At 39.8% G+C, this 17,499-nt stretch overlaps 1 protein-coding gene across 1 annotated transcript; it reads left to right on the top strand.

The window, feature by feature from the left end:
• Positions 1-1,073: 1,073 nt before the first annotated feature.
• carhsp1 (calcium regulated heat stable protein 1) lies at positions 1,074-14,177 on the top strand. Its single transcript, XM_055034936.1, has 5 exons — positions 1,074-1,263; positions 11,456-11,582; positions 11,892-12,000; positions 12,778-12,900; positions 13,652-14,177. The coding sequence occupies exons 2-5, from the start codon at positions 11,501-11,503 to the stop codon at positions 13,812-13,814; spliced, it is 477 nt and encodes a 158-aa protein (XP_054890911.1). The 5' UTR covers positions 1,074-1,263; positions 11,456-11,500; the 3' UTR covers positions 13,815-14,177.
• The last annotated feature ends 3,322 nt before the right edge of the window (positions 14,178-17,499 follow it).

Raw genomic sequence — 17,499 nt, 5'->3', positions numbered from 1 at the left:
AGTACTTTAATTTGAAGACTTTCAAACACTTTACTGATTCTTGCAGACAAAACTGGACAACTATTGGCACTAGAGGCGTAACCTTTATGGAAGAGTCCTAAGAAGAATAGAAAGTCTTGTTTGCAGTTTGCCACAAGCCATGCAGAGGGCACCACTGACATGTGGAAGAAGGCTTTCTGGTCTGATGGGACCAACATGAAACCTTTTTGTCCCGCATACAAAATGGTGAAAAAGGACTGTGATTCAACTTGATTGGGCCTTTTGCAAAGAATTTGTAAAAGTTTTTGTTTTTAAACATGCAAACTGGTCGAAACAAAAGATTTGCGGGGAGAAAACATATGTTAGTTTCTGGACGCAGCAATCCACTTTGTTCACTTTCTATACCGATATCAATATCTGAGATTTAGTAGGAGCCATTACTGCTCTGATACAGAAAAACATTGCTGAGTTGACAAAAAGCTTGGTCAAACATATAAAAACAACATGACTTTTAATTTGATCAATCAGTGCAGTTAGGAGTGTAGCAGTATGACAACCTGGGTCAAACATGTAGAAATAAACTGCAACAAGCCTTCTTTCAAATGATTCAGAAAATGTAATTAGAGATTCTAACATGAAGTCGCTCAGAGTACAAAGCATACAATTAAACCAAATAGATTATGGATCAGGCACATTGTCACCCAAACTAATTTTTTTCTCAGTAACAGAACCGATACAGATGTTGATATTGGATTGGTGTATGTCTAATAAAGTTTGTGGTGGTGTAAAAGTGGGTATTTCTGAGTACGATGCAGTGTTCTCTGTGGAGAAGTGCATTTTTAAGAATCTGTAAGAAAAAAAAATATTACAAACATACATTGAATAGTCATATAAACAATAACATTAACACAGCCAGTAATGATAACATATTAATAGAACCATTCGAGCTGAAAGAATTTTTATTTCAACATTTGCTTTGCGCTTTGTATCTGATACTTACGGGGAACTGTGTTTTCCCATCCTCACCGGTTGTTACGGTAACTCATGACGCCCCACGTCCCCTCAGACAGAGAAGTTACGCCCATTCAAAAAGAAAGAGAGAGAGAGCAGCGCGGAGCGGAGCGAGTGTTCACCGTGCCTGGCTGCTGGAGAATGAACCTAATCTCTTCCACTCTTCGTGCAGCAGAGGGAGGACATTAAACCACATCATTTAACCAGACCCGGGTTCTTTCCCGTCTTCAGACTTCAGAACCGACTGTCACTTCTTAACTTGAAGGAACCAAGGTGAGTGATGCTATTGAGACACTTAAGCTCAAAGTCCCGAGAACCCCGCGGCGCTGTTTGACTCGCAGTGTGTTAGAGACTCCCTGCTTCAGTTTCAGTCTCACAAATCTTGGCTCGGTTCTCGAGCGCGGAACTTTTGTCACTGTATTGGTTCTCTTCGCTCTCCTGTAACTTCGGAATGACGTTTAGACAGAATCTCCATAAACTGCGCTGTCTCATGCGGGTTCGGGGTTGTTTTTTTTCTCCGGGCGCGTGCGGGCGGTCACTTCCTTTGAAGGTGGGGGTGAGTGATACAGAGACCCGGGCCAGCAGGCTCAGTCAATGTGGGTTTTGTTCGAGAAAGTACCGTCGCTGTGGTTTTTCTCGCCGTGGAAAATCCAATTCTGCTTTAAAATAAACGGCAGACAACATGCTGCCGCTGTCACTGCAAGATGGAGACGTGAATCCTTCTGTACTGGTGATGGAAATGTCAGACATATGTCTCCCGCGTCGATATATGAGCCTACAGTTTCGCCGTCCTCCGGGACACAAACAGCAGCAGACTGGCGCGTGATTTACAAACTCCAGAGAGGCTAACGCTTGAAAGTTGCATTTCCACATAGTTGCTTAAGAAGCTCCTCGTTGTAACCAGCTGGGGTTAAATGACTTGTTGCCGCAGCTGTAACTATCCAACAAGAAGCTCAGACCTGTTGGTCCAGATCAATTCAGCTGGTGACATTTTCATTCTGTAATTTTCTTTTATCCAGGCAGTGAGCTCCACTGGGAAGATGGGTCATTATGGAAGGCTATTGATGGATTCAATCAGTTGTACACACAGCCCGTCCACCCATACTTTCCCACAGCCATTTTCTTTTTCTTTTGCTCATCCAGTCTTGAGTGTTTATTAATTAAAAAAAAAAAATCTGTCCCTGTCAGATCATTCTTTTGTTCCGTAAACTGTGTGGGGTTTGTTACACTTTGCAGACCAAAGTGTGAGTTAAAATCCCAGAAGAGTTTTGCAATTTGTGTTGGTGGGACAGAGAAGACTCTTTTCTGACATTGCTGTCAAAACAACCAGATGGCATGATAATTGCATCCAAAGGGTTATTATTTAGACTTGATGATCACAAGTGTACCCCGTTGCGACAGTTCTTGACCACTGAATTTTGGATTTGCAAAGAAGTAAAAGTTATATGAGTGGACCTCCCACCTGTTCGTGGTTCAGAATTTGTGGATTTTTTTTTTTTTTTTGGAACGTTGCTCCAAATAATCGATGTAAAATTGACCTTTTTGGGTTTATTCCGCAGAGCATATCTTGAAAATAAGGATCAGCCTGTGTCACTTTAGATTCATTCCCAAGTGAAACAGGAAGTCGTTGATTATCAATTGCAAGTTCCTAGAATCTCTGATCAGAAATAAATATCGTCAATTCAAGGATTTATTTTTACTTTATTTTGTACACGGTTATGCTGCAGTAGTAAAAGATAAATTGAACTCTTAAGTAGGGCCGCAGGATATGAAAATTGACATTGACAGTGCTAAAAATCGTAAAACATTATGATGATCCGCAGGCCTTTTTTCTTCTTTGTATTTGATATTCCCATCCCTTTCAATAGACATGATTCCCCCACATTTAATAGTGTACCAACATTTTATTTTATACCTCCATTGAAGTTTCCACATTATGGCCATGATTTAAAAAAAACCCTCATCATATCTTTATTTAATTTTAAAATGAGTTTTTGTGGGTAAATAATGAAATATGGCAATACAGTAGAGTATATGCCAAGTGAAGCGACCTCAACCTGAATGCGATTTGCTTCCATTTTTTTGTAGATCTTGAATGAAATTCCATGTTTGTTTTATTAACTTCTCACACTCCTGCACAAGCAAAGTGTCTGTCTGCAACATGAACGTTTCCAAATCGTCGTTTCCTGGTGTTTGTACAAAGGGGCAAATTCCACCGACATGAGTCAAACATGGCCGAACCAGTTGGAGACATCTCTATTGCCACATGACACAAAGTGACGCTTTGCAAAGAGTTGCATAAAAGTGTTTTCGTTTTTTTTCTATTTAAAGAGACGGCATATGAATATAATGCCAGGTTTATTTGGTTAAACCAAAATAGCTTATTGATGTCAATGAGAAATGAAACATTTTATTAATAAAGTTGAGGAAGTCATTATAGATTTGTGAATTATGTAGTTCAATAATGAAGCTGCCTGTACACTTACTGTATCGGCATGTGGGTTAGAAATCTGTAAACATCGGTGTGTTGATGGTAACACACACATACACACACACACCCACACCACACACACACACACACACACACACACACACACACACACACACACACACACACACACAGGTGAAATACAAGGTTATGTTGCATTGTTGAAACTGAAACATACTCAGGCGTGTGTGACATATTTATTTTTTCAGAACTTGCTACATTAAAACTACAAACTTAAGTGGATTTTTTTATATATATAATTTTCATTACTACCAGCCAGGATTAGCCTGTCATAAAATAACGTCTGGAGTAAGAAATTAACTAAGACCTGGCTCGACCTGCAAACTAATGTGAAATATTTGAAGTCTCGAAACGCTGTGAAAGTTCGTATTTGACGTGAAACCTGGTGCTCAGACAAGCCCGTCAAGGTTCCTGCCTCAATAAATAAACCAAAACACACAAAACAAATTTTTTTGTCTCTTTCAATTATTAAACAGGAAGTCATTATTTGTTTTGAAATGCAACGTCTTATGTGGTTCACTACTATAAAAATAGTAGAGGCAAGATATATGTGTTTAAAGAAATGTGCTGTATTTCTTTGGAGTTAAATTTTCAATGTATGTTGAAGTAGAGCAGAGGTGTGTTTTGAGTAACTCGGTTTTTGTGCTTGCAGTTGATGTGCTAAAGTCAGTAATTGAAACCCAACCACAAAAGCTCTCTGCAGATATCAGTGGCTTTTTTTTGTGTGTGAGGAAAACAAGCCTGATGAAGGCCCAGTGGTATCTCTCTATCTGCATTTCTATTGACCACGTATTTGCACGATTTGACATTTCGAAAATAAAATAGCTTACCGGAAACACAGCAGCTTTGGAAAAACTTTAAAAAAGATTTTTTTCAATAAAAAGTTTGGCTGCTAAAATGAGGTGCGTTTCTTTTTATGGCCCGGTTTCCATTGCAGCTTTCAACATGGAAACTGGGCCTGTCGCTGTAAATTTTATTGGACAATAAATTGTCCCAGAAGTTATTGTGATGAACAATAATATTGTTGTTTTGAGACAATTTTCAAGCAATATAATTGTAAAGGCATAATAATGCAAGAACACAATGTCAAAGATTAATACACTTAAAATTTTCATGAGCATTTAACACTGCAATATCCAAATAAACAACAGAAAAAATAAAATGAATGATTGTCCTTCAGAAATCAGGATAGTTGAGACCAAAACACCAGACTGAAAACTTTTGTCATCCAATTTTTGATAGAAAAAAAAAAACAAGACAAATCATGCAAATGAAAATGATTTAACATGCAGTAAGTTGATTACTGTGACAAACCTACAGGAAAAACTTATTTTTGCATCACGCAAGTCAAACAATCAACCACCAGATGTTACCACTGACCACGAAGAAAACAGGAAGTAGTGGAAAGAACATGGCATGCTTTTAATGACTTATTCACGTGTATATATATATTTTACTGTTTCTCGTTTAATAGAAATGCAAAATTGTGCTATTTTTTTTCTTCACATTAGTGGAATGTTAACAAAGTTTTGCGTACATTTGTATCGCAAGTGCAACTCCTATCTTAGAAACACGAAGGCAGCATCTTGAAGTCGACATAATTGTAGCCGTGTTGTTGGTGAGAAATGAGTAACTCAACTCTCTGTCCTGCTGTCTGAGCTGCAGTGACTGAGAGCTTGACACAGTCTCACTTTTACTGTCTTCATTGCCATTAGTGAAGAGAAGAGAAAAGATGCTGATCCTCCAAAGACCCTCTATTTGTTGTGGGGCAAATTCAATCTGAGTTCAATCGGTTTTCGAATGAGGAATTTGTGTAAGACAGAAAAAGCTCTGGCACCTGGTGGAAACTAGAAGCAGGAGTCGGCATCAACACAACGGTTACGGGAGGTTGATCTGGTGTTGCTGCGCTTCTGAAGGACCTGGATGGGTTGCCATAACGATCACAAACACTTGATGCTGCTTGTTGCTGCCAACTATGACTCAACCAGTTATTAGCCTTTGAGGACAGCTGCTTTATCAAAGGGTCAGATTGAAGGAAAGAATAAAAATACGAGTTTATTTTTACGTTCAGTGTCCCTTTAGGGTCTCTGTACTCTTTGTATTAAAGTGTGATAGCAAATACAAACAAATAAAAACACTGTAGGGATATAAGGAGGTTCAGCATAGCTTTAGTCCGAGTGCTAACCTGGACAGCTAGCTCATGCTCTGTATGTTTAACTGCAGTGAGGTCCAGACCGGGAGTCTGCTCCTGCTGCTGCAGTCAGACTGACTCTCAGCTACGGAGATGCTGCCACTGACGCACATTGCTGGGATGAGTCATGAAATTGTCAGATCAGGATCATTGTTTGCTGTCACACAGGCACATCTCATTTGGCCTTGTGCACACAAACACTCACACACACTTGCATCCACATTCACAGGAGACCCTGTGGAAAATGCAGGCTGCGTTTGCACGATGCCCCTGACGTCGGTCAGAGTATTCATGGTTTTCAGTGAGCTGCCCGGAGCGGCTCATGTTCCCGGTTCACTTCATCCATTCATTTCAGTGACTCTCTCACAAAGGGAGCACTATGACAGACCTAACATCTGCTACACAGGCTCCAAAGCTCACAGGATGGGGGAAAAACACTGAAAATGTGAATGCAAATATTCTTGTTTTTGTTATGTTTTTGTTAGCTTCAGGTTTTTCACTTATCTTAAGTATTTGCATCTTTTGATCAAGTTGAAAATATTTAAAATCTTGCACTTTGATATATTTTATTCTATCCATCCCTGTTTTGATTTAAAACGCACAAAGACTAAGATGGCAGAAATGGTCTCTTGGGACCATTTCTGATGAGACTGTTTGGTCTTCAGGTGATCTGTAGTGTTTGTGGTTATCATGCGACATGAACCCGGCTTCCTTTCATCCGCCTGTCGGCAGGAAAGCAAAACTCCCCCATGCTAAATGCCAGTGCAGATTTTAGATAAAGGTGAAATTACAAGACCTGCAGATAAAATGCACGCACGCACGCACGCACGCATACACACACACACACACACACACACACACACACACACACACACACACACACACACACACACACACACACACACACACACAAAAATCCGTCTCTTATCTGTAAGATTTGTTTTTCACTTCAAATATTTTTAGGTTTTTGTTTTTATTTTCTCTGATTTTATTTATTTATATATTGTCCTTTTATAGAGACTATTTTAATGGCATTCGATGTACCCAAACTACTTAACAAAATAGTCCTTCAGTTTAGCCCCGTCATTAATTTGTGACGTGTAAAATCTTGCTTTCCTCAAATTTTTTTCCCCTTACCTGCGTTAAAGGGCAATGCTTCAAAAATCCACATTAGCTTCTTTCACAAAGCAGCAAAACATCTCAGCCTCAACCTGAAATCTTGTCTGAATGACGCAAATGAATTTCTTAGAGGCCGGATTTTGCTGTGCGCTGTTTTTTTTTTTTCCGTTCTCTTTCAGTCTGTGTGTTTATTTCCTCACACAGTTACTCTCCAAACTTGTCCAGTTTGGATTTCCTGCCACATCCAGCAGGATGGGAGGAGGCACGGCTTCCTCCCATTCATCACTCGGCTGTCTGATAAGTTTAGCAAAAATACATATTTTAGCCATTTCACTGACGGGGAAACCAAACAATGTTCCAAAGATTAACAACTGAACTGTCACGCTCTGATGCCCAGAGCATGACAACACTGATGCTTTAAAGTGCAATGTGCAGCATTATCACTCTGATCGCATTGCAATTGGCAAATACCTGGTGGAACCTCTCATCTGCTGAGCTCATTATAGGAGCTGCTTCTCAGAGCAGCGCAGGTAAAAACACCATTAGAGGGTTAATAGAGGAGCCATGATAGAGAAGGAGCAGGAGCTTTCCAACTCTGGCTCTTTCAAGGAGTTGAGGTCCGCTCTTTGTTAGGAATTATCCAAGCGATATGGACGCAAAATAATCGCTAATGTAGAAGGCTAACGTTACTTCCTGCTGAAATTTGAGCACTTGCTTTATTTTAGCAAACTGCAGTAACCAGAGAGGCAGCTGAACACATGAACAAACCGATCAGGCGTTTGCTCATCACGCCTCTCCGGTCTGCCGTTTCTCCACACTCGTGTTATTCTGCAGAGTGGTGTGTGTTTGACCCCCACAGAGCCGATGTTTACATGCTGGCTGCGCCCCGGTGGACCGGTATGTGCTGCATCAGCGGGGTCATTAGGTGACGGGGATTCCACAGAGAACGAGCATGGAAACTTCTGTGTGAGTGCAGGAGAAAAACAAAGAGAGCGGCGTTTTGTCGCGTCTGCCTGACGGACAAAGCGCTGAAGGAGAAATTCTCGTAAAGAGTTGCTGTTTTCGTATTGTTCCAAATGCAGCTTTTATTTTTATGTTACCAAGCTGAACTCTTACTTACTGCTTAAATTTAATTATAACCTTCCACCAAATATCTAACCAAATGTTGAGCATGACAACATTTTCGCACAACTTTATTACAGAGGGCTCAAGCTGAAGATGTTTTAATGTTTCCTCATCAAATCAAATGATTCTTTCTGTTCCAGTGCAATTTTCTTGTCTTTGTTTCCAACTTGAGTCGACAGTCTTTGGCTTTATTGACCCCGATGAATAGCTCTCGAGGTAGGAGACCAAAAATGTAGCTCCTGTCAGAAATATATGCAGGCATTAATTTAGCCTGCTGGAGAGAGAACAGGAAGAAGAGGAAGGCTGAACATTTTGAACATGGAACATGGAAATGTTGGCTGCCTTTTGGAAATCTCAGGTAATCACTAATAACTGCTGAAGACGATTGTTCCTGCTGTGTTTTAGATATTGAAAGCCTTTCTATCTCTTCTACTCGCTGTGAGACGTCAGCTCTCACAGCGAATTGAAGAATTGAAGCACAATGGCAGAAAGCTGAGAATGAACAGTTGTAAATGTTCTTATCTTGGTTCTGACAGTAACATCTGGAATTACTAAAACCGAAATCAGCAGCTCAGGAAAAAAACAGATTCAAAATTAGCCTTTAAGCACTGATTAATGCATCTCTAGTAATAGTACTAGTAGTACTCAAGATAAGTGCTTTATGAATTAAAATCATTTAAAAAAATAAGTTATGGTTGTGAATATGGGCAAAAGATGGTTTTATTTATGAGATCATCTCATTTGTGCAAATAAGTCTTTCAATCGGCTCTAATTTTACCTCCCCCTTTTCAAGATGAGCTGCTTGGGAAACTACAAGCTGGTTGGTATGGTTACTGAAGACATTGAGTTTGTCACAATGAATCAATAAGTCGTACAGTAAATTAAAATGAGCTCAATTTCAATTTGCAACAATTTATCATTTTTTTCCTCTTCTCTCTCTTTCTACCAAAAACTGAACGACTAAATTCTCCAGTCTGGTGTTTTGGTCAACCAGCCCTTTTTTTTTTTTTTTTTGAAGGACAGTTTTGTTTACAGAGACTTGATGATTAATTTTATTTGTTGTTTTGTTTGTGTATTTTGGGGATGTCTTCCAGTTCCAGTGTTAAATGTTCATTATAATTTAAAGGTTGTTCTTTGAGGATGTGTTCTTGTGCCGTATCCGTCATGTCACTTGAAAATGGCCTGAAAACATCAACTTATTGCAATAACATTTGGGATAATTTATCATCCAACATATTGTATCGTTATAGATTATTTTTGTTTCAAATTGATATGGTTTGTCTACAACATTTACAGACATCAAAGGTGAAATGAATATATTTTGTACAGTTTTGGTTTTATTAAAGCTCTGAATATGTAGGGGGGCTTTTCACTAAGTTACCTTTTTTTCATTTTTTATTTTATTTTGAGTGACTACTCAGGTTAACGATTAATCAGTTGACTGTTATTTCAATAAACAATTACAGTAATCACGATTAATCCAGCCCTAAAGTAGAGATGACTTTACCTTGACGGTGCTGTGAAACTTCAACATTTTAAGTTGTTGCCTTTTATTCCCCTCTAATAATTTTAGTCCAAATTTACATTATTGTACATAATTGCCAATTAAAAAAGTCTTAGCAGTAAAGATCAGGTCACACAGCCAACACAGGGGGGAAAAACACATCCACTGTTAGGAAAAATCCAACTCGATCGGATCAATAGAATAACACACACTGACAATAATCTGCTTTTTTTGTGGGCACAAAAACACGCTGACTGTTCCAATAACTGGTGAAACATTAATTATTGGACATGGAGTCCAGCATGCTGTGCTGGAGGACTGCTGTTCTGCGAAGTGGTAAAGATAAATGAAGCATGATGTCCAGAGAGGGAGCAATCGCATTAACTCATTGTTTATTGAGTTTGGCCCAATCGGACAGCAGAGTCGCTTTGCTCTCTGTTCCAGCACAGTGTGTTCAGAGAACTGGAAGGATCCGTTCACATCTTTGGACTCGCAGGTCTTCTAAGAAAACATGGAGGCGTGATGCTTTACTGAGCTTATCAATTAATCATCAATCATTTATTGGTGTCTCTGATTTGCTCTGTTTCTGTGGAAGTTGAGCGTTTCCCGTGTTTCTTCGTGTGTGTGCCACGAAAAGAACCTGTCAGAACACACACACACCCCACACACACACACACACACCAACTTTATGTCCTTCAGTTCAGTTTGTTTAGACAGAGAAATCACTTTTTTTGTTTTTTTTAAGACCGTAGTTTCGTGGAGGTTTTTATTGTGCTACATCAATAAAGAAAACAGGATTCATCCTGTGGAGACAGCAGTCATCACAGTGAAAAGACAGTCTAGTTCAGTCAGACAGATGCAGCTCAGTGCGCCGCGCGTTTGGACTCACCTTACACACCAGCTGCTCTGGACAACATGGCATCATTTCAGGAAGACAAAGCTGGAAACCTAGAAATGACAGGCTGCCACTATAGCTGCAGATGGTTATTACACTGTCTGTGATCCCACCGCAGCTACAATAAATGCCACAATGTGGGCATGGTAGTTAAGTAAAGTCAATTTATTATTTTCATCGTTTGGAGTGGACCAGTCAAAGCCTAGCCCTAAATAGCCCTAAATACGGTTAGCAAAATAAGGCCTTAAAATGCCTTAAATTATTACTTTTTTATGCAAGTTGCCCTTAAATATGTTAAAACCATGTCTTTCGTTTTTAAATTAATATCCTCATGTTTTTTTCCCTTTTTTAGGGACTTTTCTGTGACTTGGGGTGGTTGAGGCCAACTATGGCTGCTATCTCTCTTATGATGCTTGGTGCACTCTGTGAAAAAACGCTCAACACTGGGGGGCCGAGGATGTAGAGAATATTGCAAAAAATATGCAATTTCATGCTGTAAATTTCTGTTTTGATGCGTCTTAAATTCCATTTGTCGTGGTCTTAAATAGTCTTAAATTTGAATGAATTGGTGAAACTCTGCAAATCTAATTGAGAATAATGTCTTTGTAATAATAACATTGCTTTTTGTCCGATTAAAAATAAATGTGTGTGTAGTTGTAGATATGAACACATTTCCAGAGTGCTGCGTCTTTCTGCTTTCTGTTCAGTTGGATTTGATGTGAAGCCGATCAGATTTCCCTGCATCTCAAACTCGGCTGATGCTGAATCTGAGGTCATCAGAGTCCTTTATTCAGCTGGTTTAATGGCCTGCAAAATCCTGCAGCTAGAATAAAAAAGGCAGCTCTTACATAATTGACCAATCAAACCTCAGCGAATGTTTGTTAACCAATTAGAGGAGAGTTGGATAAAGGGTTCTGGTCTCCCTCCTCTGCCAGGTCACAGTGATATCAAATTATTGTGGCACAATTTCCCCAGTCGTCCACTGCTTCAGAGTTGGAGTTTATTTGCCCCCGGGGAGGGAAGAAGAAGAAATGTTTCTCTCAGGTTGCGTGACGTCTCTGTTGGTTTGATGTGTGTCCATGTCGCTCCTCTGAAGCCGTCCTCCTCCCTCTACCTTTATAGTGCTGCTCCGTGACCTCCTGACCCCGTGACGCCGACTCTTCCAACATGTCTTCTGAAGCCACGCCCATACAGGAGTCTCAACCTGTGACCCCTCCGCTGACCTCTCCAAAATCTCCAAGTTCACCAGGTAAAAAAAAAAAAGTTATTTTTTTCATTGTTATGTCCATTTGGTTCATGTGTGTTTCAGAGCACGCTTAATGTGCTAATAATGGTGCAAATTTTTGGATTAGCACTTTATGCTAACTCTGAAAACATTTAGCATACAACGCTTCATTTGGAATTTTTCCTGGTAAATTCTAAAGCACTAATTTACTTTCCTGTTTGATAAACTTTACTTTAAAAAAAAAAAAAACGTCTGTGTTGAAGTTTTGATTATCAGCTTAGCTCCTTCTGTGTGTGACATTTGTTTATGTAAGACCTTTTTGTTCATTTTCAGAGTCTCTGCATCTTCCAACCCACAAGCTCAGAGAACGCTCACCTTCCCCAATGAGAGACTTCCTCATCCCCAGCCCTCTGCCCACACGCAGGAACAGGACCTGCTCGGCGTGAGGACACACACACACACACACACACACACACACACACACACACACACACACACACACACACACACACACACACACACACACACAAATATAAAGTTATTGATACCTTCCAGAGAGTATCAATACCAGGATCAGGAAACAAGTATCAAGTTTCCTGATACTTGATTTTACACTCTAATTATGGTCAGTGTAAGTGCACAAACATAGGCTGCATGTAATATACTGTGCGTTGTTTCAACATTTATTTTTAAGAAAGACCTTCATCCTGAAGACGTGGCGGCTTTTATTCTGCCATGGCAGTGTGCCACAGTCATTTACCGAGATTTATTTATTAACGTTTTGAATCTGAACAAGTTGACATAGTCAGAGGTACCTTCGGGTCCACTGCAATCCAGACTGCTACAGGAGATCCTTCCTGCCCTTGGCTGTCTCTGAAGAAACCTGGATAGTTTTTCTTAAAACATCCATGTTCTTTTTTTTTTTTTTTTTTTTTTAGATAAAGTGTCTTTGGATTATATTTCTCTACACTTAAAGACAAAACTTCACTTCCTACTGAAATTGCTGCACTTTTACTTGAATCAAAAGTCATTTTCAATCACTTTAATGCAATAATAATGTGGAATTTAATAATGTATTTGAGTCATTGCAACAAACGACATCAATAGATTTTTAAGCCATAGATCAGATGCACAGGTGACAAACACATAGATATGAAATGCATATATCAATGTATAACTTGTGATATCTCCATATTTTCCCTCCTGTCCTGTCCTGCAGGTCGGCCCGAGCAGCAGAGGGCCCTGTGTTTTCTGGAGTGTGTAAATGTTTTTCCCGCTCCAAAGGCCACGGCTTCATCACACCTTCAGACGGAGGCAACGACATCTTTGTACACATCTCAGAGTAAGTGTGTGTGTGTGTGCGTGCGTGCGCCCTGCTTCCCCATCTATAATGAGGTGCTTTGGTTTGAATCACAGTCATCTGGCACACTCACACACACACACACACACACACACACACGCACAGAGCAGGGAGGAGTGTGTAGGAGGACCACCTTCACCCCGATGCCTTTGTTTTCAGCCTCAGACGTCAGAGGAACACACACATGCACACACACTCCCTCCACCCCCATGGATGTGAAATAAAAAGACGAGTACGTTCAAACGAAGCCTAATGGAACAACAACTTTCAGCAGAACGGAGGAAAATGAGCTGACAGAGTTACACTGACTCTGAGCAGAAAGCTTCTGCTTTAAACTGGTTCCAGTTCTCTTCTCTGAGGCTCATTTTCTGACCCTCAGGGAAGCAAAATGTATTAAAAGATCAAACTGAGATCTGGAATTTCTGCAAAGACAGACTGATGAGAAAAATGGGAACATTTAAGTGATTTCAATTTACTATACTGGTTCTACAACTGTTGTGTAAATGTATTGTATTATAATAATAATAATAGTTCATATTTAACACTGCAACTGGGAGACATTTTAAATGTACAGATAAAATGGATACTGAAAGAGACACGAGAAAAACGAACCATCACTTTCCTTATCGTGTGATTAATTGATTTCACTTTATGACAGACCTCTAACCCCTCCCACCCCCCCGGGTCATTTTGTGAGTCCCGCCTTTCATGCTTGTTTTGTTTTGCCTTCCAGCGTTGAGGGCGAGTACGTCCCGGTGGAAGGAGACGAAGTGACCTACAAGGTCTGCGCCATTCCTCCCAAACACGAGAAGATCCAGGCGGTGGAGGTGAACATCACCCACCTCAAACCAGGCAGCAAGCATGAGACCTGGGCGGGGCACGTCATCAGCAGCTGAGCCTCGCCGTGGAGACGGGGACGGGGGGGAATGTGAAGGTGTGCGAATGGAGGATACTGTGGGTGAATCGTGTTAAGTCCCAGACGTCTCATCTTCTTCTCACTCAAGCGTGAGCCGCCACCCGTCGTCTCCATCCGGACAGAACCCGCTTTTCTTTCCTTGGATCTGAAACCTCGAGCGGAACTGAACCCGCAGCTCCCGTTGTGCCTGTGGAACCTCACAGAGATGCGTACGGAAGTTTCTCGGATCAGAAAACGCTCGATGAATGTCGGCGTGTTTCCGCTGGGCTGGTGTCAGCTGATCTGACAGAAGCATAAATCCATAATCATGTCATGTTTGGGTGGAATAAAAGACTTTCAACAATTTCTGTCTGCTGGTTTCTTCTTTTTTTAATAGACAGTAGCTGTGTTTTAATAGACAGTAGCTGTGTTTTAAGTACCTAATCAGATGAAATCTGATTAAGTCTATACGTTTCATGACTCTGTTTTTTGCTTTCATCCGCAGCGCTCGGTCGGTGACGTTCATGCTGAACACTGGATTTTCTTTCCAGAGTTGTAGGGTACATGTGAGTTCAGCTTTTAGGTCCAGAAACTCTACACTTTGGCACTTCTGCCCAAAAAAACAAACGATAAAAGATTTCAGAAGGGCACTTTACTGTCCAGAGGAGAAATTTCAAGTGCTCTAGTGTCTATTTCTAATAAAAAGTAACTCAATTCCAATAGTTTGTGAAATGCATGTTTCTGGTTTTCCCTCCATGGTTTTTTCTCTCTCTTTTTGTCACTGTTTCTTTGTTCCGATTGCTTCCTGATCTTATCTAATGTAAATCACTTCATGTGGAGCTTATTGTGTATGGAAAATGCTGGATAAATACAGACTAACAGAGAGAGGAGGGAGTCACATTCCTGCTCCCCTCCTAACGTCTAAACAGAAACTGAAAGCGGAGTGAAGCAAACGGTTCCCATCAAACCGGAAAAGCCGACTTAGCAGCGGAAACCGGTCTCAGGTTTTACAAAAGCACCACCGATTCTCCCCTTCCCCTGCTGGCTCCACGACACGTGTGACGGAAACATGTCACCGTCCTAAACGAAGCACAGGGAAGGACGCAGGCTGGGTGGTTCAGCAACAGGTGGGAGACGGGCAGCTTCAGAGCAAACGGTTCCAGTGGTTTTAGTTAGCGGTGCATCAGGAAGTTTTGTTTAAAGATTTTAAACAAAAAAGAAATTCACATTCCTGGATGTCAGACAAATTCTAGGGCTTGACATGTATGCTGTTATGAAAATTAATTCCATTTTAAGGAGACTTTATAATGTATATCTGTGCATCACAGTACACCATTAATTACACAAAGTCCAATAAATGCAAATCATTAAATTCACAAGTGACTTGAGAAAAAAAAAAAAACAAGGTCAAAGTTGCTAATAACTTTAATTCAACAAAAATGACACTTTAAACTGAAAAGTATCTTCACTTCTGTTTATAAAAGAATTGGTTGATTCTGCTGTGATGAGCTGGAGTTTTTTTTTTAAGAGAAAAAAGCAGAAATTCAAGGCACTAAGTCACAAAGTGAAATTTCTTTTAAGTCATTTTTGATTTATGCAGCATTTTTATAACAGCTAAAGGTAACATAGTTACTAGTAGTTACATAATACTGACTCTAAAGTAAAACTGAAGATAAAAAAAATGAAATCAGTCCACTTGGGGAAAAACCTAGTTGTGCTGCCCTCCTCTGGCCACATTTGATTACTACAGGTTCCAAGTGGTGAAAATAAAACACTGAAACATGATAATTATAATAATAATTAAGTGTCCATATTAGATGTTGTACCAGGGAAGCCTGTAAGTCTTATTTTTATTATGAACAAATCTGCTTTTATATTAAAATGCCAATTTAACAAATTAGGGAATGTATGAAGAATTAAAAACAACAACAAAGCAACATGACATTTGTTGAATAAATTCAAATCCGATCACTTTCACTTGACATATTAACATGTTGCATATTATTATTAAAAATCATAACATGTCAGGGAAAAATGCAAACATTCTTTTCACTCATTTCATAAAGCCAAATCCATATTAAATAGATTTATTACCCATAAATGAAAGTATTCTCAGCCTCTTGTCTTTCTTGTCATTTTGATGATCATAACCTCTCAAAGTGCAGCAACTCTGATAATTAGAATAGCAATAAATAAAATACTTTCAACAGAAGTGTCTTCATTTCCGTTTACGAACTAATTGGTTGATTTTGCCTTTACACGGGATTCTGCATTTCAAAATGTTTTGCTAATTTGAAAAGAGTGGCGTGACCTTTACCCTGTGAGGTCCTCGGCTGCACATGGACGCTATAATCCATGCTGACGTTCATGAAAGGCTCATTTAAAGTCTGCAGGCTGGTGAGTCTGGTGAAGGAAGAGCAGAAGAAAAAGTGACAAATGCTGCAGTTTTCTGTAAAGCCATAATTTTCAACTTAACAAATATAATGGATCCTGTTTAATAACTTATTTATAATTTTTTATACATGGAAAACAACAACTCATCTGGATTCTCCTTGTGTTCTGGACACAATCTGATCATTTTCCCCCCTTTTTTTCCCCGCCCCTTCTCTTCCAGAGCCTCTCCTCAGCCTGCTGAGGGGCCCCGGCACTTTGTCTGGTTGGTGAGGGGCCAGCTGCTCTGCTCTGGCTCTTGGCCCTGACTTCACACCGCAGGGGGGCTGCTCAGGCTGCCTTCTGTCCACAGTCACTTTCATATTTGCACGTCTCATCCGTGGATCTGAACGCGAGCTGTGCTTCACGTGTTCGGCCAGCAGGTGTCGCTGACACACCGCAGCGGCCTCTCGATCAAACTGTCTTCTGCTCCAAAACAATAAAAGGTCAGGCAGGAGCTGCAGGGTCAATGATGAGAAAAATAAATAAATCAATCAAATTAGGAGAATTAAGTCATAATATTCAGAAGAAGTTGCATTTAAAAGATGCAAGCTTTAAACTTCAACAAAGTTTCAATGCACATAAACGTGCATTGAAACAGGTTTGGATAAAAAAAAAAAAATCTGAACCAATAAGTCTTTGATAAAATTCCCTGAATTCTGATACGGATGGGAGTTCCTCTGTGCCACCAGAGCCGGCCCAAGTCACAAGCAAGTTAAGCTGTTGTCTGGCACCGCAGCAAATGCAACAAATGAGTAACGGAGAAAAAAAACAAAACTTTAACTTTTAATATGTTTGCTGTTTATTTAGTGAATAATGTGAACTCCAATGAAATAAAGCTCATTAGAGCTACAAACGTCACATGACCTGTTGGCAAAAACAAATCTGCGAGGATAATTTTATTGTTGAAATGTATTTAAAGATCTCAGATGGAATCTCACTGCAATTATTCCTCGAGGAAAAGATTCATTAATAATAAAAACCCACAGGTGTTAGTATATCTGTATCTAAAATCATTTGTCGGCTCTGGAGCCTCCGGTTGGAGATGCCTGTTCTGATTATAGAGTTAGTGGAAAAGTGAGGGTGGGAAAAAAAAAGTCTACAAATTTCAAACTATTTTAAGATGCATTACATTCAATTGTATGAATTCATTTCCTGTTGGGATCAATGAAGTATTTTTTTTAACTGAATTTATCTTGAATAGACCAATAATTATCACATTCAAAAATGTTTTAATCGTCTCATGATTTTCTATT

Source organism: Poeciliopsis prolifica, unplaced genomic scaffold, assembly GCF_027474105.1.
Source record: "Poeciliopsis prolifica strain line A6 unplaced genomic scaffold, Auburn_PproV2 SCAFFOLD010, whole genome shotgun sequence".
Classification (NCBI taxonomy): domain Eukaryota; kingdom Metazoa; phylum Chordata; class Actinopteri; order Cyprinodontiformes; family Poeciliidae; genus Poeciliopsis; species Poeciliopsis prolifica.
Note: the sequence above shows the minus strand (reverse complement) of the source record. Positions and strands in the feature narration are given on the sequence as shown.

Excerpts from the sequence above, each read along its gene's own strand:
- carhsp1 (XM_055034936.1), top strand. The coding sequence starts at position 11,501 with ATGTCTTCTGAAGCCACGCCCATACAGGAGTCTCAACCTGTGACCCCT. Across the intron at positions 11,583-11,891 it reads AAAATCTCCAAGTTCACCAG|AGTCTCTGCATCTTCCAACC; the intron begins GTAAAAAAAAAA and ends GTTCATTTTCAG. Across the intron at positions 12,901-13,651 it reads ATCTTTGTACACATCTCAGA|CGTTGAGGGCGAGTACGTCC; the intron begins GTAAGTGTGTGT and ends TTTGCCTTCCAG.